Below are 21,342 nucleotides of genomic sequence, written 5' to 3' on the forward strand. Positions count from 1 at the left end.
ATTTTATTTTTTTTGTCAATATCGCACACCCCTTATAGGCTACTAATACAAAATGATTTGCAGCGGTCTCTTTGTCACGTCCAGTGTAGACAGCCTCAAGCTGTTTGTTTCATTTATTTATTTTTCCGGCTAGAAGTTATGAAAGGCCGGTAACTTAAAAATTTAGTAGCCAAATTGGCTGGTGAGTGAAAAAGTTAATTTCAATCACTGAGTGCAACCATATAATTATTCAATGAATGAAACCTTACATTTTCTTTGTTATACAACAGTTTCTTTAGTATTCATGAGGATTGTTTTTAAGCAGTTATTAATGAGAATGAACTAATAAATAATTATTCGTGTAAAAAAAAATAATAATAATGATTATACAACAGTTTCTAAAATATTCATGAAGCTTGTTTTTAAGCAGTCAATAATAAGAATGAACTAATAAATATCCTACTTTGAAATGCTTCAATAATATAAACTAGTTATTTTTTTTCACCATGCATGCAAGGTCAAACCAAAATATGAACCTTTCATAACCCATAATATGGGCACTTTAATATCAGTAAATCACTGTTTAAAAAAAATTTATACATTCAACTAGACATTTTGTCATCCTTCATTGGGCTGACTGTTATACATCATACAATATCTAATCTCTAATATCTCCACATAAAGATACCTCTTACCTCATAAGCGTATCACAGCCTTCTCACTGAACCAAATCGCATTGTGTCGTGTTGCATTTATAGCGAAGCATATTATTTGTCATTCAAAATGCACGCTCTTTTCACAGCTTTGCATAAACTGCCTCAAACCTGCCGAAAGAAAACTTGTAGCATGAAGCAACGATTTTCATTCTCAACATTCTCAACTACGTACTAATAAACTAATGGCAGCGGCTATTTACACTAAGTGCAAATAGCAGCATTTTTAGTGATATGCTATTTACACTAAGTGCAAATAACTATAGATTCTATTTACACTATGCTAAAATTTGACTACTTATTGCAAATAGTGGCAATTATCTGCACTTCAATATTGAAGTACATTGTAAACCAGTATGCAATATTAACGTATTGAGTGTAAATTTTAATTCAAATTAATAAATGGATGTCCCCCCCACCCCCCACCTATCCTACCATACCCGATATTTTATTTCCAACTTTTTTGAAAATAAATGCTTTTCTGATGTGACTTGAAAAATGTTCTCCAAAAGGCGGATTGTTCGAATCCAGGTCGATCGCGTCAAAATGAACATATCATACGTTTTACCTTCTGTGCCACCAATGCATCTATTAAATTATTTGTTGCTTCTCATGTCTCTGTAAAAAATAAATAGGCTGCCTGTTAGGACTCATGTACCATCACACACCCAGGTGATTCATGAATCATGAATATATTTATGTTATAAGTATCCATGACAGTCATGTTGTTGGGCCAAGGTTTCGCTTTCGCTGAAAAACCTAACGTCATATGACTGTAAGTTTCGCTTTCCTGACAGTTTTATATAATAAGATCTACATCGTATTCAGATACATGCAGCTCACAGACGCCTCACGCACGTTCATATCACTCGGTAAGTTCTTTTTAATTACTTTAATATTATTTCTACTTAAACATGTTACTTTAGAATTAGCTACTTGTCCAAAGCAAGAACGATATTTGACATTTGGCATAGCAGAGGAATTATGCAGTTGTTTATACTGTTGTTGTTTGAAGAAAGTTCCGTAGCTGTCACTGACACTCTTGAAATAAGCATTTGTTTATGTTTAAAAGTTGATATTAAATTTCATTTAATGCATTTTATAAATCGTAATAAATACACATCAACTTATTATACAATGTAAATACTAAATGAATAATTACGATTGAATAATTAAAAAAATGATTTATTATACTTTCACAGGAAGTGAAGACTTAATATTGTTAAAGTTAGTGGCATAACCATTTTGTCAACATGGGAGTCAGAGGACTGAAGACCTACATTGAAAACAGGAACAGAAATGATTTAAGGAGCTGGGCTTTTAGAGACAAACTACTTATAATCGATGGATGTAACTTGTACTACACTCTGTACTTTGACTGTGATTTGGATCAGATGCATGGAGGAGACTATGACGCCTTTGAGGAGTTGATCACACAATTCTTTAAAAACCTCAGAGCCTGTGACATTGACCCTTATGTTGTACTTGATGGTGGGGCTGACCACACTGACAAAAAATTGGACACTATTACGCAACGAAAACAGGACAAAATAAATGCGGCCTTTGCCCTGTCTGTGGGGAAGAAAGTGAAGGTCCTTCCTATTCTCATTAAAAGTGTCTTCAGACAGCTCCTTCATAAGCTCAAGGTACCGCTGGTTCAGTGTCTTGAAGAGGCTGACTGGGAAATTGCTGCTTTGGCTGAAGAGTGGAACTGTCCAGTTTTGTCCAACGACAGTGACTTCTATATATTCAACCTCAAGGCGGGATTCCTGCCAATCACACATTTCCAGTGGCAAAACGTGAAAGTTGACAGACAGACAAAGAAAAAATTCATCCAAGCCAAACACTTTACCGTGAAAAAATTCTGTGCATCTTTCAATATGAACACAGACCTTCTTCCAGTTTTTGCTTCTATCTTAGGCAATGATTATGTGAAGCTGCAAAATATCAGATGCCTGACTTGGGCAGAGAACTCACAGAATGGCATACAGCATGACCACATTGATGGCTTGCTTAACTGGTTATCACCGTTTCCAGGGCCAGAAGCAGCTGTAAGTGCTTTGTTGACACGAATAGATGACAAAGAAAAAGCCATCACCCAAGAAGCACTTTCCAAGGGAATCCAAGAGTACAAGCTCTTCCCTGGCTCTCTTGCCAAGTTCTTCCACTCAAAGACGATTCCCCGTACAACTTGTACAGGTCTGCTGCAAGTTCTACCTCAATGCACCTTGAGGCACCTACTTGAGGGAAAGATGAGCTCCATCATTATCGATGCAGTGGTGCATCGAAGGGTTTTTATGGTATCTCAGGTTGAAGATTTCCAACTCCCCTGTAGCAGTGAAACCTCTCGCCCCATACGCCAGGTGATTTACGGGTTACTTTTGTTGGGAGAACAACAGACAGCAGACATAAAAACATTTACTGGCACAAGTAAGTGTTATGTAGAGGAATACTGCAGACAGCAATTAAAACTAAGCAGTCAGAAAGTTGAAGCCATACAGACGGAAGGACTTCAACTAAAAACATTATGGAAGGTAATGAAGATGTCTTAGCTCTCTTTGGAAGTGAATTGAAATTATTTGGTTTACAGTATTTGTCATTCTAATGTTTCTAGGAACCACCCAGTGTGCGACTTCAGTTGCTCCTGGACACTTTGGGTGTGTCGTCTGAGATGTTAAGAGGGATCCAACCTGCTCTGCATCTGCAAATGTTGGTGACATATTACTGGCTAGTAAACGCACAGCCTCAGCCGTCCCAAATGCATCTTTGGGGGCTGCTGCTGGGAATGGTCCATGGAAAGTTCAGCAGTACACCTCAAGGACAAAGAGGTATTGAATACAGTATGTCATTATCATATGATCAGAAGATATATAGCATGCAATAAAGTAATTAAGCAACCTCAGGCAAATACTGCGTATGTCACCATTGTCACGTAATGGTAATATGAGGAAATGATAACCTAAATGGCATGCAAAAAATGGCAAAAACTTTGCCAAGGTTCTTGAAATGTGTTAAGCCAGTACGTAACATAAAAAAGTCTAAATGCGTGATATTTTTTGGTTTGGGGATTTAGACATGCTGTTGAGACCTAAGAAACTACAAACTGCAAGAAGAAGGTTTGATCTGGAGCATGAAACGGCTCATCTATACAGCCAGTGGCAGTCCTGCCTGAACTGCAGTCTCAATCTCAATAGTTTACTGTGTTTTCCGGTATCTGAACCGGAGGTTGCAAGGTACAACATCCATTTATTACTCATAAACCATCTTGAAAGCTTTCGTTTATTATTTGATAATAATTATCATTTGTATAATTATCATTTATATAAAATATATAAACACACACACACGTATATATATATATATATATATATATATACTTGTGTGTGTGTGTGTGTGTGTGTGTGTATACACCGTACATACATATTACTATTTAATACATTCAATTACATATTACTATTCAAAAAAAAATTTTTTTTTAATTAAATACTTAATACAGCAAGGATGCATTACCTTGATTAAAAGTGACAAAATACTTTTAAATTCACAAATAATTGTTGTTCTTTTTAACTTCTGAGTCATCAAAGAAGCCTTTATCATGGTTTCCACAAAAATATTAAGCAGCACAACCGTTTTCAACATCTACAATGATATGAAATGTTACCAAATCTGCATATTAGAATGATTTCTAAATTGCCATTTTAAAAGTGTTACCTGGTGTTGTTCTCATGTTGTTTAGTTTGTACTGTGGAACACTGGTGCACCATGTTGTCAGAGAGCTCAGGAGGGGCATCACTCTGGACTCTCTGCTGGTGAGGGGTTCGAGTGCCGAGCGGCTCTTCAATCAGCTGAAGGGTGTAGTTGTGAGCTTGGTGGGGGAAGACTTCATCAAGAAGATGAGAACCGGGCTCGAGCACAGAGCTGCTGGGAAAACACAAAGAGACTACAATGGCCAGAATCAGCCTGTAGATGAACTGAGCAGTGGCTTTGAACATCTGATGTATGAGGATATTAATGACTCTGAAGATGATTATGATTTTAATGCGAAAGGAAGGAAGAGTAAAGGCAAGGATCATAAGAATGAAATTCCTGATGTTTCCTACACCATTCGTACCAGACACAAGACTAAAGCTCGCAATGCTAATCATCCCTCTAAAAAATATGAGAGGAGTTGCTTCGAGTAGACCTTAAAGGACTTGTAAAAACAACAACAAAAATAAATGTGTTTGCACTAATACACTTATAATGGAAATGAGACAAGACATGCCAGTAAATCCAAAAAAAATTTCCCAATCCTGATTTAAGCTCAAAATCAAAGGTATTTGCATTACGGTGTTGGACTTTGGGATTTTGGATTGAGGACTGTTTACACCCAGGATGATAACGATAAAGATATTGTTCTCAAAATAGCAAAGAGTCCACACCACAGCTATAAAGATAAAGGCTCAGAGAAATTATATCTTTGGAATTTTTTTTTCCCAGTTGATGAACGATAAAAACATTGACACCCAATCAGAATCAATTCTGCTATAACTTGGTCGAGAATTTAAAGCCGGAGGTGTGGACACTAATATAGTTATCGTTCTTGGTGAGAATGGGCCTTTAGACTATGGTTGTGTCAGTGCAAATTCAACCTATTCAACACAGTATATTAAGTAACATATGAGCTTTTAAAATGAAGTATCAAATTTAAATATTTTTCTATTTAAATCTTTCTTTTGTGTGTAAATAACCTTACAGATTTCTATATCACGGCATAATGTATTAATAACTCCAACTTTTTTTTTACAAGTTGTTCTCCACATACATAGAACTATAATCACAAAATGTGTTATATATCAACTCTAAATGGTTTTATTTTTCATGTTCAACCTATTCAACAGAGTATATTAAGTAACATATGAGCTTTTAAAATGAAGTATCAAATTTAAATATTTTTCTATTTAAATCTTTCTTTTGTGTGTAAATAACCTTACAGATTTCTATATCACGGCATAATGTATTAATAACTCCAACATAGAACTATAATCACAAAATGTGTTATATATCAACTCTAAATGGTTTTATTTTTCATGTTATCACCATATGTAAATTATCCAATCGCTTAGCACTAAACTGTTAAATGTAAACAACAGGCATTTAGGTATTATAAACATTAAAATCATGGATTTCAATGATTTGAATGGAATAAAAATGGACCTTACTTGAAAATGTAGTGCATGTGTTACATTGTTTTCCAAAATGCAGTTAAATAATCAGATTAATCAATGATCAACTTCAGATGCACATTTTTTAAATTTGTAAAAATTTTATTGTACAATTGTGTTCTGAAATGACCACAACAGATTACCGGTTTCAGCAGTGCAAAACACAAAATAAATACAGTCTTAAAAACATCAAAAAATAAGCTTTTTACCTATCACCCTTCATTTAACATTTTTATACTGTTTAATATCAGTGTATTACATTGTTTGTTTTCAAAGCAACAGCAATGCCAGAAAACAGAAAGGGCAGAAAAGGAATCTCACCAATTAATAAATGTAGACAAAAGTGATAATAATGAAACACTACCTGCAATAGAAAGGACAAACATGATCGCATACTGCAAAACTCAATTATTTCATCTTTAGCTGTACCTTATTAACAAGATACAGTGTTGGCAGATGGGAATAAGACAATGCCGGTGGGCTGCACTGAGGTTTTTTGGCATGGGTGGGTGGAGGGGGGTTTGGGGGTAGTGTCAGGACTGGTTAGTCGAACATTTCTGTACAGCCAAAATAAGCATCCATTTAACTGACAACTACATCATTAAACCTTTAAAGAACTAAGCATTCACCTAAACAGATGGGGAAATGAATACCACAATAGAAAAAGCCAAAGTAAAGTGAAAAGGCAAAAGCATTTTATTTTCAGATGGCCCTAATACCAGTGTATTATAAGGAAGTATTATAAGGAAAGAAGAAAGTTTTGATACTGTGTAAATACAGAGGAACTGATAAGTAACTGTACAAGCCAGTTGTATTAATCATCAGTCTGATATAAGAACCAATAGTGCATGTACGTTGTAGGTAATCAAAAAGTGGGACTATGTAGTCTCATAACACCATCATAATGTGGGATCCTGTATCTTCAAATAGAAAGTCATCATAAAAAGCAGATTACAAGAAAAGCCTTTGCAGTGTTTTACTATAAATCAGAACCTAAACAGTGCCTGTTTCATGGTGTTATAAAAAGAATATGGCATCCATGATGCTATAAAGTACATTATGTGACGATTTAGCATATCACGTATGCCTTAATTCACACCGAGTGTCGTTGAGACCCAAAACATGAGATTTTAAGTGGTCCGTTCCACCAAAAACTGGACCTTCCTCTCATGGTTTAAGAGGGCACAAGCTTACAACAGTCTCCAATGCAAAATAAATGATTATTCAAGCATAATTTGGAATCTGGAATGCAGAAAGGCATTATCCCCATTGTTCCACAAACCTCTAACCAGAAATGCTTAAACAAAAGTAGATTTAAAAGACACAACATCCTTTTAATAATAATTATAATAATAATAATAATATTATAACAAAAATCATAATACATCCCTTAAATCAAGAATTCAGTACAGCCACTGTAGGGACAGATACAGTATCTTATAAATAAAGTTCGTCCAGATCCTATGGGAAGTAGTACAGTCATCAAGCAGCACTCCAAAGCATTTCGACGCGCAAGAGCACGTGTCAGAGACGACATTTCAGTCAGGACCAGTTCAATGCTCCACAATCAGCTCCTGGTCTTGACCTTAAAAAGGAACTGTACATACAGGTTGGACCTGACTGATAGTTTCGTACAGTAAGAGACAGGTCTGAGCAACATTCCAAATCACGTGCCCCAGCCCCACCCTCCCATCTCCTGCACGGGACACAATGTGCGTCATACGTCATGGAAATCATCAGTGTCTGCCATTTTTTCTCCTCCTCTGAGTCTCTCTAATTTCTTTATGACCTCCGATACCATGCACACAGATGACGTGAGGCCCACCAGGAACAGCAGATCTGCACGAAGAGGACGGTGCATAAATCAGTGAACAATTCATGTGATGCACGCACATCCAAAACACAATAAGTGCTCAAATAGAACATCTATGAAATTCACAAAAAAAGAAAGGCAGCGATAGAGGCTATTTACATGAAGTGCAAATAGCAATTAGATGTTATTTACACTAAGTGCAAATATTGGTAGAGGCTATTTACATTAAGTGCAAATAGCAATATATCCTATTTACACTATGTTAAAATAGCAGGATTTTCTGCTATTTATACTACTTATTGCAAATAGTGGCAATTATCGGCACCTCAGTATTACAGTTCATTACAAAACAGTATGCAATAATAACTTATTTAGTTTAAATTATAATTTTAATTCAAATTATTCAATGGATGCCACCTTATTGGGACAATAAAGCCCTCCCTACAGCTACCCTAAACCTACCCGATACTTAATTTTCAACTTTTTGATTATTTTCTTAATTTTTATTGAAAATAAATGCCTTTCCGATGTGATGTAAGATTTGAAAAGGGAGAAAAAAAAGTTTAGCAAAAGGTGGATTCAAACCTGTGTCGATCGAGTCAAAAAGACTATGATTCGCACTGTACCATCTACACCACTGGAGCTGATGACTGACAGCCATCTTTTGTCGTGTTGACTATCCCCATCACACCTTTGTGGGTGGAGTTAGTTTAAACAGCCTCAGCCAACAAGGCAGGCTATTTGCACTTAGTGTAAAAAGACACTCCGAAAAAGAAAACTTTTGTTCATATTAATCACAAGATGTCAATAAAAATGTAATTTAATAAAGTATTTTACGTTTTACAATCATTTTACCAACTCAACAATTTAAGAGAAAAGTTTCAACATTTATTTCAGAATTCATATTTGATATTAAAGTTTTTGCTTTAATGACAGCAGCACTTGAAAATCCAGTTAGTTTGAGTAAAGCCTGAAAAAATGTTCTTTAGGATGGTGTTGTTGTTGTTTTTTTTCCTTAAAACTAAACGTATTAAAAGTCATTTTCACACACACTCACACACACATATATGTAAAACTTTAAATATGTGCCTTGCCAACTAAATGTAATTAAGTATAAGCTGAAGTGCTTCAATTACTGAAACTGAAACAAAAATAAAGCTAAAAACAAAAAAAAAAACTAAAAGTTACAAAATATTAATAAATACTATAATAGCATATTAATAAAGCTAAAATAACACTCTAGGATGATTAGAGAATGTTCAAAAGAACTTGTGATTCAGTAGAAGCAACATCTGTACAAGGAGCTTGCATGATCAAGGGGTGCAGCTGTGGCCTAATGGTTAGAGAGTTGCTCAACGGGCGCTGCATATATAGCTGCTCACGGCTCCGGATGTGTGTTCACGGTGTGTTCACTTCTCACTGCTGTGTGTGTGCACTTGGATGGGTTAAATGCAGAGCACCAATTCCGAGTATGGGTTACCATCATATTTTCTTGCTTTTTTGTAACTTATAAATAATGTAGAATCTGTTTCTTCTGCATTTTACATAGCATTTTTGGGCATTAATCTACATAATTGTGAAAACTGGTGTGAAATGTGGTTTCCTGTTTTGCATGTCTATGTGGTTTCCTGTTGCATACCTAAAATGCTGAGGCTCTCAGTTTGAAAGACCTTCTGTAGGGGAGGGAAGTAGATGACCAGGAGTTGGCCCATGATGGAGCCCAGAACAGCATAACAGAACATCCTGTTACTGCATAAGCCCATCTCATGCACCATCCGTGTCTACAGGATGACAAAAACAGTGATGCCTCTGATGAATCACTGACATAAAATCCAGACTTATACTAATAAAAGAGAACAAAATGCACTTTGACACTTTGAACTTTTTAAACAACACAACTCATAATCCATACAGCAGGTGGCAGTGTTTAAGATCCTGCTCCCCCCATGTTCCTAACATGACCCATGAGAAAATAAACGTGAAACATATGTGTGCATTTCGTTAATTTTTGATGTTGCTTATACCTGTGATCGGGAACTGAGAGCGTTGAACATATCGAAGAACACAAAACAGGTAAACGTCATGGTGGTGTCCCGTGGGGTGATCTCATTGTCCCGCAGCTGAAAAAATAGAAAAAAAAAAAAAAAACTGACTGAAAGGAACATGCTTTTACAGTTACTTGCAAAGCTTTTGGCATTGTTCCTGCAGCTTTCGGGATGCAATTATTTCATTGAATTTAATGTACTTCATTAACTACTAGAGTTTCCAGAATGGTTTCGATGCACCTTTACCCAGAAAAAAATCAACACTTATTCATTTTACAGCATTGTTTTAAGTGTTTCTGACCAATTAGAGGCTAGGCAAGGTAATGGCACTTGTGTACCAAGGCTCCATGTTAATTCTCAAGTAGACAAAAAAAAAACAAAAAAAACTGCATGATGCCTCTAAAATAAAAAGAAGGCACAGTGCAAACAAATCATTTAGTCATTTACCTAATGGCATGTTTTGAATATATATGGAACACAAATGAAAAACAAAGCAGAAAACAAATGTTCATGAAGGCCTCATCAAATGAATACTGCCTACCTCTCTCCAGAACACAAACAATGTCCCGCAAACAATGATGAAGGACGACACTAGGATTTTCACTATCAGACTGCGGGTGATGATGCTGTCTCGGACGTTCCGTGGAGGTTTCCTGATCACGTCCCGATCGACAGGCTCTACTCCCAAACTAGGAAAAGAAAATTAAAGTTCATTCTTATTCTGACATAAGCAATGTTCTTATACTAAAATTTGAGTCCTGCTCAATGGTGGTGATAAATTACCTCTGGGCTGGCGGGCCGTCCATGATGATGTTGATCCAAAGGATTTGCATGGCATTCAGAGGGTTGGGGAAGTTCATAAGAGTTGCCAGGGAAATGAGGGTGAGGGCAGCAATACTCCTGAAGGAAGAGATAATTTCAACAGTATTTATAACCTGGATGAGTATCTTTTTATATATAAATATATATATATATATATATATATATATAGAAAGACTGGAGTAACGACCGATGAAAATCAAGCTTTGCCATCACAGGAATAAACATTACATTTTAAAATATTTTGCAATAAAAACATTTTAAATAATAATAATGTTTCACAATTGAATTTATCAAATTAGTACAACCCTGGTAATCCTAAGAGACCAAAATCTTCCAAACCCCAAACTTTGAACAGAATTCATAGTAATCAACCAAAGCTAAGAGAAATAAAAACCATGAGTTGTTGTGATTATGGAGCACCACAATGTTAGATATTTAGCGTTGTTTTAATTCATGATTTCAACATCACTGACAATGTCTGTGAGACTCTCCACCAGAAAAAATGTCAAAACAATTAAAAAAATAAAAATGTAACACACTAGATCCCCACAAATATCCATTTTAAGCTCATCTAGACTAAATCTTCAGAACAACTAAAACCGGCACAACCCATCTGGCTTCATGTACACCACATACAAATGTAAAAAGAAACATTTTTCATTTCTGATACAAAATGAGAGCATGCCAACTCACGTGCTCAGCTGAAAACGCACAAAGTTCTTAATATTGTTGTAAATTCCTTTCCCTTCCTCTATAGCAGACCTAGAGTGAGAAACAAAGGCTTGAGGACATGAAGACTTATCAGAAGGTACATCAATATCCTCACAAGTCTGATAAATCCAAAAAAGCCCAAGAAAGCGTATGCTTACAAGATAGTTTGAAAATCATCATCAACCAGGATCATGTCTGCTGCCTCTTTGCAGACATCAGTGCCAGTCTGACCCATTGCCACACCGATGTCTGCTGCCTTCAGAGCCACCGCGTCATTAACACCGTCTCCCGTCATTGCGACAACTGCACCAATGTTCTGTAAGGACTGAAGCCAGAAAGAGCACTCTAAGGCCCCGATCAGACAGAATGCGTTTTTCAGGTTTGAAAACACAAGGCGCACCGCACTGTCATTTTTTGGTTGACTTGGTTTTTAATTTATAAAAGAGCAGTGTGCTGTTTTGGTTTTTTTTTTTGCACCGAATCAACTGTCCTGTCAATCTAATCAAGCATTATAGCATGAGAGCTCTAAAATCATTGGTTTAAGTAAACTATCATATTAGCAGGAACTTTAAATAAATACAGCTCCGGGTAAACCGCGACAGCCACCACAAGTTTCACGTCCATCATTGCAGTCTCCAGAGGTTTCGAGCAACTGTAAACTTCCATCAGCACAATGGAAGGCCCGCCTCTCCATTCATTCAATTGGACAATGAAAAAAACCACACGAATGATGTCAGGCGCTTTTCTGCTCAGAATTTTTTTCTTTCTCAAATTTAGGCACTCAGAGCGCTCCTACAAAAAAAGCGAGGTGTAGCATGTGGCTAAAGCGCAAAACATTTTTAAAAAGGCGTTCTGTCTGATCGGGGCCTAAGAAACTCATGGTTATATGTGGAGTATGATCGCAAACAATCAGTTTGCTGTACTTACCTTAACTATCTTTAACTTGTTTCTAGGACTGGCTCTGTAGAATACCACTATCTGTGGAGACAAGTTACAAATTAATTTCATGGCACCACTCACTTCTCATGACATCTCTACACACTGACAGATAGAAATGAGAAAAAGTGTAATGTCCAAGATTCAATTATTGCATGAATTATTTGAAACTCTGTTTTCACTATCATTAAAAAATTAAAGGTACTATAAACCTTGTGTGCCACAGTTATAAGACTGCCTACGAAACACTTGTGGACTTAAAAACTGTCCAAACCCCGACTGTGAGTCTTTTGGCTCGCAGTGCAGAGTAGAAGCTTAGAGTGCACGAGAGCATATTCATACCCTGGACACTATCTGAGAGAGATGCTGGATGTCCATCTGGTCGACTTCATCTCCAGATAGTGACTGAGAACCTTTGGTATAGAGGCCAAGTCGACTTGCTGCGGTGAAGAGAAGCAGCAGAATAAATATATGCAAGTATATTATTTACTTATTTAAAAATAAGTAGATTCAGAATGTGTAATGTCCAAACTGAAAGGTAAAAATTTATAAGGAAATCTTTATATTTTTAAACTTGATTCAACCAGTGTTATTTTAATATAACCGAGATACTATTATAGTATGCATATATTTTGAAATAGTTTTCATTTTTATATTTCCTGTTTTCATTTTAGTTTTAAAGTTTTAGTAATTTTGCTGTTGTCATTTTTGTATTAGTTTTTTATGTGTCTGTAAATTCAACAATAAATCACTCCTAGACAACTACCTTAAACAAAAAATTTATACTTTACAACTATCAGAAAAAAAATAATATTCACCGATTCAACCCTAATAAAAATAAAATAACCCCGAAACAAGATAAGTAGAAAGACATTGTATTAGAACCGATTCATTTTTATGAATCATTTGTTACATTAACTGATTTAAAACTGTTATTCAACAACTTGTTTGCATTCTTACTCACAAAAGCCATTTGTAATTTCTGCAATTTCAGAAATTGTTTATACTAATTTTGAAGTTTCATTTATTACATATCACTATATTGCTGCATCTAAAAAAATATATCAGTCTTCTGCTTTCATTTACAGCAAAACAGTGTAAACCATGCCTTTATTTATAGATTTTGACTTTTTAATTTTGTTTTTAGGTAGCTTTATATTCCAGGCCTAAAATGTGAGATGTTCAAGAGTTGAAAATGTCTGTAAATGATATAAATCGTTGAAGATGTAGAGACACGCCCTGTGACAGAAAAGGGATAACATGGTTAAATGTCATACCAATTGACACTGCAGTCTCTTGTGAATCCCCTGTGATCATCTTCACCGCCACTCCAGAGCTGATCAGCGTCGCCACTGCCTCTTTCACTCCTGCTCTGGGAGGGTCGATGATGCCCACCAGCCCCAGGAAGGTAAGAGCGCCCATCTCAGATCCAGAAGCAAACGCCAGCACTGCCAGAGGACAAAACACCATCATCAGCTGCTGCCAAAATCTGCTCAACCTCAATATTATTACTGTGTCCTCCATGAAATGGCTTTAATTAAAGGACGCTAACAGAGAGGAATGTCAATGTGTGAAAGCACTTCTTCTGCATCCTCAGACACAACTTAATCTTATCAAAACAAGCCAAATGACATGCAGACATCTGGGAAAGACTTGCCAGGGTGCAACTAAGAAGGCACCATTAGAGCTGACAAAAATACAATTGGGTGTCATTTCAAAGTTATGCGTGATGTGTTCATGGCAGGAAAGCTGTTTGACATTAAGCCACAGTCTGGCAACCCAAATGAGCTCAGTTTTATGTATAGAACTTTTCAGAGATGCTCTTAAGTGTAGTACCAAGCTGTGACTGAAGATTCAGACAATTCGGAAAAAAGTAGGACATCAGAGCTTTACATAAAGAAGCTAGTAGTAACTTTCAACAAAGTATAAGTCACATTCTTAAGTACTGACAGAAGTAACACGAAACGTGTGCACTTTATTTGTGGCCTCTGGACAATTAATTTATATGATTCATCATTCACATTTCACATGTGCAGACCTTATTTGTTTAATGACCTTCGACATTTATTGGAGAAATGAAAGTGCTGTACCTCTGAGACCCGCAGTGCCCATGTAGCTCTTTTGCTGCTGGTAGAGCTCTCTCTGCTGATGGGTCAGAGACAGAGCAACGCCTCTACTGTTGTAAGTAGTACAGAAGCGGATGATCTGCTCATAGGCACCCTTCACAAAGAATATGCCAGGTTTATCCTGTCATTCAAATCAGAAGTAATGAAAGATAATTAGTTAGTCTCACATATCCAGAATTTTGACTCTCAGCTAAATTTCACAGCTTATTCTGACTGTGAACGGTCATACAGACAATACAGCTGAAACAACTGCTTGCAGACTCTGAGCTCAGAATTTATGTCTAATTATTCATCAAAAATTATTTTCAAGACATAACACAGAAAACAAATCAGTGAACCCAGCAAAGAGTTCTTCCTATGCAGGTGCCTAAACACTTCTGCTTCTCGTTGGACTGATAAACACTTGTGCACCCTGACACCCATAAACTGTATGAAAGTAGATAATTAGATTGGATCTTAAGTTTTGAAGGAGCTCTCTGAGAGAGCTCAGTGTGAGACTGAGAGTAGTGATAAATAGTCAGCCAAGATGGAAACCATTTGGGCACTTTCTATCCATTTTAAGACGGGGGGAGGGGTGCATGTGAATCAGTGGGATCAGTGATGAGAAAGTGAATTTCAATGTGCACTATTGTGATGTTGCTAAGTAATTTTCAGCTCCAGTTACAGCAACTTGCACCATCGACTCCTTCACATTTACAAAGTGTTTTCTACAATGTAGACTAGCTTACCTGCTGGGTGCGATGGACGACGCGGACTGCCATCCACTTCTGCTCAGAGGAGAAGGGAATCTCTTCGAGACGCACAAACTCCTTCTGCAGCCCCTCCAAACCCATCTATAAACAACAGAAAACAAAGGCACATGTGGTCACATACTTGAATCCTTCAAAGAAAACACAGAAAGTCCGATGTAATCTCAAAGAGACCTATCAGTTCTGGCTCAGTGAAATAAAACAGAGTGGATAGATACAAAATCAGCATATGAAGAAAGGCAAGGTCAGGTCAAGCAAGACAAAGTCTTTGCAAAGATGCACTCATTGTGGGAAACTGAAGCAAAGACGGCCAAAAATGAAAATACTGTCATCATTTACTCTCCTTCATGTCATTCCAAACCTATATGACTGACTTTCTTTTTAGGAACATAATAGAAGATAGTCTATGGGAACCAAAACTGTTTGATTATCAACATTCTTTAAAATATTTTCTTTTGTGTTTCACAGAAGAAAGTCATACAAATTTGGAATTACATGAGGGTGAGTAAATGATGACAGCATTTTCATTTTCGGGTGAACTATCCCTTTAAGCAGTGCCCAATAGAGCAAGTGACTGTTCTGAAATTTTTGCACTGGCCTTCATCAGACCCAGAACACTCTAGCATTGTGGCAGTGAGTTCTGTGCAGAAGAGAACCATCCACATTTTCTTCAGAAAACATAAAAATCTAGTTCTTTTTATCCTTGGATTTGGATTACATTTCTCTCAGTTTAATCCCCATGTTAACATCCCTGTGGAGAAAACAATGTTATTAGAGTACCAGACGTTAACACAACTGGGACACTGTTGCCACAGTAACCTGTTCTATGGGGTGTGAAAGCGTGTCTGCTCATCTTAATTAGCATGAGTGAGCAGAACCTATTCAAACACTCTGTTTGCCAAAATGAGGTGACATAAGTTGACAGACAGTACCATGCAGACATCATTCCCACAGGCTGCTGCCTCTTGTTTGCACAGGTGGGCAGAGCCACCAGGCACGTCCAAGCACATTGTTTGGGTTTAGTTATGATACAGTATTTGCATGTAGTATCACAAAAGAACAACAATTAGCAGCATATCATGCAGAACAGCAACATACTGTACCTTCATAGCCAGGGCGATGAGGGCGCCTTCGGTAGGACGGCCCATAAGGGTGTTGCTCCTGATCACTGCATCATTGCACACACAGCCAGCCTACGGGATATCAGACACCAAATGAAATGTCACATAATAGTACCCGAACAGCTCTGCATTTCATAATAATCTCTGCTCAACCTCACCTCCACAATCTTGCTGATGGAGCTGTTGGAGAAGCCATGCACCACCTCTCCATCCAGCAATACCTCGCCGGAATTGTTATACCCGACACCAGTGACCTGTAAAAGAAAACAAATCAGGTCAAGGAGATCCTAACACCTTTAAGTCAACATGAAATGGCATTTACAACCTATTTAACTTAAGTAATGAGACATTAACAAGAAACTGATTGACACATGAAAAGTGGCCTATATTCGCAGGTATTTGGAGGTGAAGGTTTAAAAATAAGATGGTGTTGGTGATGTCAGCCAAAAAGGAAAGTTCTTTCCAAGGAAGTTATTACAATTTGAGGAAAGATTACAAACTTTAACAATCACAAAAGATTAAGTCACTGATGCTTGATGACTTTAGCAGTCTTTTGATAGCACTCTGTTTGCAGCCCGCAGGGATATTAAATAAAAAGCATGATGTAATAGACCTGGGAGAAGAGACCTACTAAGTTTGAAAAGTGAGAGCCTCAATCTACTCCTCAGCTGTCTGCTTTGAAGATTTATTAGAGCAGGCCGATGGCACAGCAATGAATTCAGGACTCTGCACTGATACCATTAGGACTCTGAGAAATTCCTCCTGTTCCTCAGAGGGAAACCCAGAGGCTTCTCTTCAGATCCAGAGGGCCCTTGAAACATTGCAGCTATTAACACTTAAGATCGCACTGCCAAAATGGTGCTGGTTTCAGGACACCTGACAGAGCAGGTAACATTTTGTCCTGATGTCTAATTCAAAGTTTCTTTATGTTTTTGAAGCCTCTTATGCTCACCAAGGCTGCATTTATTTGATTAAAAATACAGTAAACCTGGCGGGAAGTACTAATTAACTGCCTGTTAATGCCAATAAATTAAGATAATAATTTATGAATTAAGCGCTCAAAAAAACATATGGGTGTAGTGCTTAGGTGTCCAGATACTTTGGTCAAATATACTCTCAGAAAAAAAGGTACAAAAGCTGTCACTAGGGTGGAACCTTTTCATAAGTACAATTTTGTACCTTTTAGGGACTAATATATTTTGAAAAGGTACTACCTCTCTGACAGCTTTTGTACCTGTATTTCTAAGAGTGTAGTATATTTTATCCTCCTGAAAGTGTCAGGGAACTTACCTCAGCGTGCTGTCCATCAGAGGTGAACAGGTGAGTAGCTGTCATCTCATTTTTTGTGAGAGTGCCTGTCTTATCGGAGCAGATCACATTACAGCAGCCTAGGGAGGAGAGGGAGGTTAATACACACAACCAAGAGATTCTGAGTTCCATTAAATCATTCATATCTGTCAGAAGAAAATGGAAATGAGGCCCAGTATTAAGTGCGATTGAAAAATACTCTCCAAGACACCTACATAATGATATTTTCACATATGAACACAAACACACAAAATGTAAGTGTATGGCCTAACTGCTTTACATGTGGCTCATCTAATAAGATTTTGGAGTTGAAACTACTGATTTCATAACTTTTAGTTACATAAAATATAATTCAATATATTTTATAAAGTATGATTGATCAATACAAGAGCTTCTCTACACTCCTTGGCCCTAAGCATTCTTGTATTACTATCTGCAATTAGTCCAACACAAAGCTATGTTCAAATATTGTTTTGTAGATTAACTCCTCTGCAAATTATGCCAAAACAATCCTAGTCGTGACCCCGTTAATAATATACTGTAGCCTCAAAGGTTTTATTCCTCTACTTGGCAAAAGTATTGTTTCATAATTAGTAAAGAGCCATCAAGTACATCATGTTTGAAAATGGTTCTAACCATAGCAATAAACATTTTATGAAAATGTTAAAATGTTACTGACATCCACAAGAATATTTGGTTATTTAATGTCTACTCTGCATCAAACTGTGCATGTTCAGTGCGACTGTGGCTGGTCATTTGACTCTGTGGCATGACTGATTCTCATATGACTCATTATGTAATGCCACCGAGGGAAGAAACCACCAAAGTGACCTTTTTGTTCTCCTGTGAGCTGTCCAACAGGAAAGAACTGCACAAGGTCTTTGTCTGAACATTAAATGAGAGGTACTTTGACAATAGATTATAGATCATTTATGGTGTGCCCATGTATTCAATTGATCAGTGCATTTTGTGAACAATTGGTCTTTGTTCTGAAAGGGTCGCAGATAGAATGAAAATTAAAACATTTATGAATGTAAATTTAAGACTTTTGAAGACCTTTTTAAGAACAAATAAAGAAAATGTAAGAAATAAATTGAATGTAAAAATACACTAATATGGTCTCTCAAAGAAAATGTCTTGTATTACCATCACTTCAAAGTAAAAAAATAAAATAATAAAAAACCAATTTCCAATAGATCTTAATTACTTGTTAATATATTTTATATTTTACAAATGGCTTGAATGCTTGAATATATTTATGCTCTCAACCACCTGAAAACAGAAATAACTTTTACTCTTCTGATCACACTGCAATAAAGTGATTTTTTTGTCTTGTTTTCTAGCGCAAATGAATAAATATTCTTACATCAAGATACATTTACTTAAGAAGCAAAACGACATAAGATAAGAAGTCCTGCTGATCACAACTAAGTGAGTTTATGATTAAAATAAGAACAAATACCTGCCAACAGGGTCAACTGTTGACTTTAAACTGTCAACTTTAAACAAAAGGAAAACAAGCTTTCATTCCACACTGACAGTTTGATCTGGTTTTAAAGTGCCCCTATTATGGGCAACGAAAGGTTCATATTTTGGTTTTGGGAGTCCCCAACAACAGGCTGACATGCATGCAAGGTCAAAAAACACTTTCATTGTTTTATAATATGCATTTAATGTTTACCTTATTTGCTCAACGACTCCAAAACGATTTGTTTAATGATTCATTTCCCCAAACCCCTCCTTTGCATGACGCTAATCTGCGGTGATTGGTCTGATTGGTCTCATTTTTATTTCATCATGCCTGTAATGCCTGATAAAGCAGCTTTTGTGAGCACAGTGCAGCTTTGTGTACAGCGTTACCAGGGAAATCGCTATTTTTACCGATCCAAAAGCTGCACCTAGTGGCAAAGAATGAATTAGCATTTTCATTCAGAGCAATGGGAAAAGACCAACAAGTGGGCGGGCAATATGCTAAAGTTTCATGTTGACGTCAACATGAAACGGCTTCAGATTCGTTTTAAAAATGACTCGTTTCAATGATTCAGATTAGACTCTTTCTTTTGAGAGACAATAACTTCATACACATTGCCCTTTCATATTTAAAACTTAGCAGGATGATTTCATTCACTTAGAGCTGTGTTACACACTGCATGTAAGGTATTTTTTTTTAAATCATAATGCGGCAACTTTAAGCATAAACTCACTTAATTTTGTTCAATTTCTCGGAAAACAAGACTTCATGTGTTTAATTTCCATCTCAAGTAAATGTATCTTAATTTAAGGAGGCTTAGATTTTTTACTGGAAAATAAAAAAATACTGGGGTGTTCATTTGTGGAAGGGTCAATTAAGACTTTTTAAGACCCAGAACAATTCTGTAACTAGCACAGAAAAATAAATAGGTTAATCAAAGGAAAGTCACTTGGCATTTTGCTCAAAATTCGGTGCAGCCAAATTAGCCAGATAGCAACACAGGCAGGTTATGTGTCATGCTCTCAAACTTGGATGAATAAACATTGTTTTTGGCCACTACAATGTACTTTGAAACCATTAAATCATGACAGACTAATGCAAACCTATGCAGTACAATGTAATATAAATACATTCCAACGTTTGATTTAAAAGACACTTTTGTTTACTTTTTGCAAGCCAAACAATTTTGGTACTACACTGGGTCACCACGTGATGTCCAATGCAAAGTCTTGGTCATGAAACAAATGTAGAACATACTCAGCGTCTCCACTATAGGCAGTTTCTTAACGATCGCCCTTTTCTTCACCATCCTCATCACTCCCAGTGCCAAAGTTACCGTCACTACAATGGGGAGGCCTTCTGGGATAGCTGCCACAGCCAGGCTGAAGAAAAGAGCAATAACACAACATTTAAAAGGCTAAACCCTGCACTACATGTCACGTCACATGCCTCTCGGGAACATCTGTCTCTGTGCTGGACTCACTAATTAACGACATACCTGACGCCTATGGTGAACATGTCTAGAATGTACTTCCCCTGAAGCCATCCGACCATCATGATCACCCCTGAAAATGGAAATATATTAGTGCCATCACGGGATTGCATATTTAATGAGATGGTATGCATCACTAACTCATGAAAGTGCAATGAATGTTAATTGGACAATCTTAACGAGGTGTCTACCGATTATCCCAAAGGAATAGAGGGAGAGCTGTTTTCCCAGCAAATCCATGCTTTTCTGTAATGGGGTTTTAGGAGCCTGTTTAAATAACAAAAAGAAAGAAAAAAATTAAATGTGAAGCAAAGATGTTTTTTTTTTTTAAATACATTACGTCAATCTCTCTGGGTTATGCTTGATTACCTCCTCTGCTTGCATCATCTTAAAAACTTCGCCAAATTCAGAATTTTCTCCAGTACCTATGACAATGCCCTACAATTTAAAAGCAAAATTATTACAAAGGTGTGTAAATAATTTATTATCCAAAGAAAAAAATAGAAATGTTTGAATCAGAATTTTGAATCACTTTTTTTTCCATTTTCTAATTATGTGGGAAAATCTGAAGAATAAATAAATTAAATCAATCAATAAATACTATTTAAATTGAATAAAATAAATGAATTCTCGCTAAACAACAAATGATTCATTAAATATCTCAGTACTTGGACATCAACAATGAACAATCAGGTAAACAAACTGTGTGACTTAACATTAAACTTCAGCGCATTTCACACAAATCAAAACTCACTAATAATTATGCACAAACATGTTAAAAGGGGGCCTTTTGTACATTTTGCAATGGGTTATGGTGTTATTTTTGCTGGTACCTTCTGGTCTGATTCATCA

At 36.6% G+C, this 21,342-nt stretch overlaps 2 protein-coding genes across 6 annotated transcripts in view; one reads left to right on the forward strand and one right to left on the reverse strand.

The window, feature by feature from the left end:
* The first annotated feature begins 1,419 nt into the window (after positions 1 to 1,419).
* Positions 1,420 to 5,900, forward strand: aste1a (asteroid homolog 1a). Its single transcript, XM_042773007.1, has 5 exons — positions 1,420 to 1,564; positions 1,895 to 3,226; positions 3,307 to 3,520; positions 3,766 to 3,925; positions 4,429 to 5,900. The coding sequence occupies exons 2-5, from the start codon at positions 1,946 to 1,948 to the stop codon at positions 4,871 to 4,873; spliced, it is 2,100 nt and encodes a 699-aa protein (XP_042628941.1). The 5' UTR covers positions 1,420 to 1,564; positions 1,895 to 1,945; the 3' UTR covers positions 4,874 to 5,900.
* A 77-nt stretch (positions 5,901 to 5,977) lies between these two features.
* LOC109105337 (calcium-transporting ATPase type 2C member 1) overlaps positions 5,978 to 21,342 on the reverse strand; it is a 39,782-nt gene continuing 24,417 nt past the window's right edge. For all 5 annotated transcript variants that reach the window (XM_042773003.1, XM_042773002.1, XM_042773005.1 and 2 more), the window contains exons 9-27: positions 20,860 to 20,928; positions 20,682 to 20,757; positions 20,497 to 20,563; positions 20,256 to 20,380; positions 17,510 to 17,607; positions 16,378 to 16,473; positions 16,202 to 16,291; positions 15,078 to 15,182; positions 14,314 to 14,470; positions 13,501 to 13,671; positions 12,566 to 12,663; positions 12,215 to 12,265; positions 11,446 to 11,612; positions 11,270 to 11,338; positions 10,538 to 10,654; positions 10,296 to 10,443; positions 9,734 to 9,829; positions 9,349 to 9,490; positions 5,978 to 7,735 (exon numbers count right to left, since the gene is read on the reverse strand). In XM_042773003.1, coding sequence (XP_042628937.1) covers positions 7,614 to 7,735; positions 9,349 to 9,490; positions 9,734 to 9,829; positions 10,296 to 10,443; positions 10,538 to 10,654; positions 11,270 to 11,338; positions 11,446 to 11,612; positions 12,215 to 12,265; positions 12,566 to 12,663; positions 13,501 to 13,671; positions 14,314 to 14,470; positions 15,078 to 15,182; positions 16,202 to 16,291; positions 16,378 to 16,473; positions 17,510 to 17,607; positions 20,256 to 20,380; positions 20,497 to 20,563; positions 20,682 to 20,757; positions 20,860 to 20,928 — 2,064 coding nt within the window. In that variant the 3' untranslated portion in view covers positions 5,978 to 7,613. The remainder of the gene's footprint in view (positions 7,736 to 9,348; positions 9,491 to 9,733; positions 9,830 to 10,295; positions 10,444 to 10,537; positions 10,655 to 11,269; positions 11,339 to 11,445; positions 11,613 to 12,214; positions 12,266 to 12,565; positions 12,664 to 13,500; positions 13,672 to 14,313; positions 14,471 to 15,077; positions 15,183 to 16,201; positions 16,292 to 16,377; positions 16,474 to 17,509; positions 17,608 to 20,255; positions 20,381 to 20,496; positions 20,564 to 20,681; positions 20,758 to 20,859; positions 20,929 to 21,342) is intronic.

Source organism: Cyprinus carpio, chromosome A16 (assembly GCF_018340385.1).
Source record: "Cyprinus carpio isolate SPL01 chromosome A16, ASM1834038v1, whole genome shotgun sequence".
Taxonomy (NCBI): Eukaryota; Metazoa; Chordata; class Actinopteri; order Cypriniformes; family Cyprinidae; genus Cyprinus; species Cyprinus carpio.

Bases quoted from the DNA above. Each gene is read 5' to 3' on its own strand.
- aste1a (XM_042773007.1), top strand. From the start codon at position 1,946: ATGGGAGTCAGAGGACTGAAGACCTACATTGAAAACAGGAACAGAAAT. The intron at 3,227-3,306 runs GTAATGAAGATG...TAATGTTTCTAG, and splicing joins AACTAAAAACATTATGGAAG to GAACCACCCAGTGTGCGACT. The intron at 3,926-4,428 runs GTACAACATCCA...CATGTTGTTTAG, and splicing joins TCTGAACCGGAGGTTGCAAG to TTTGTACTGTGGAACACTGG.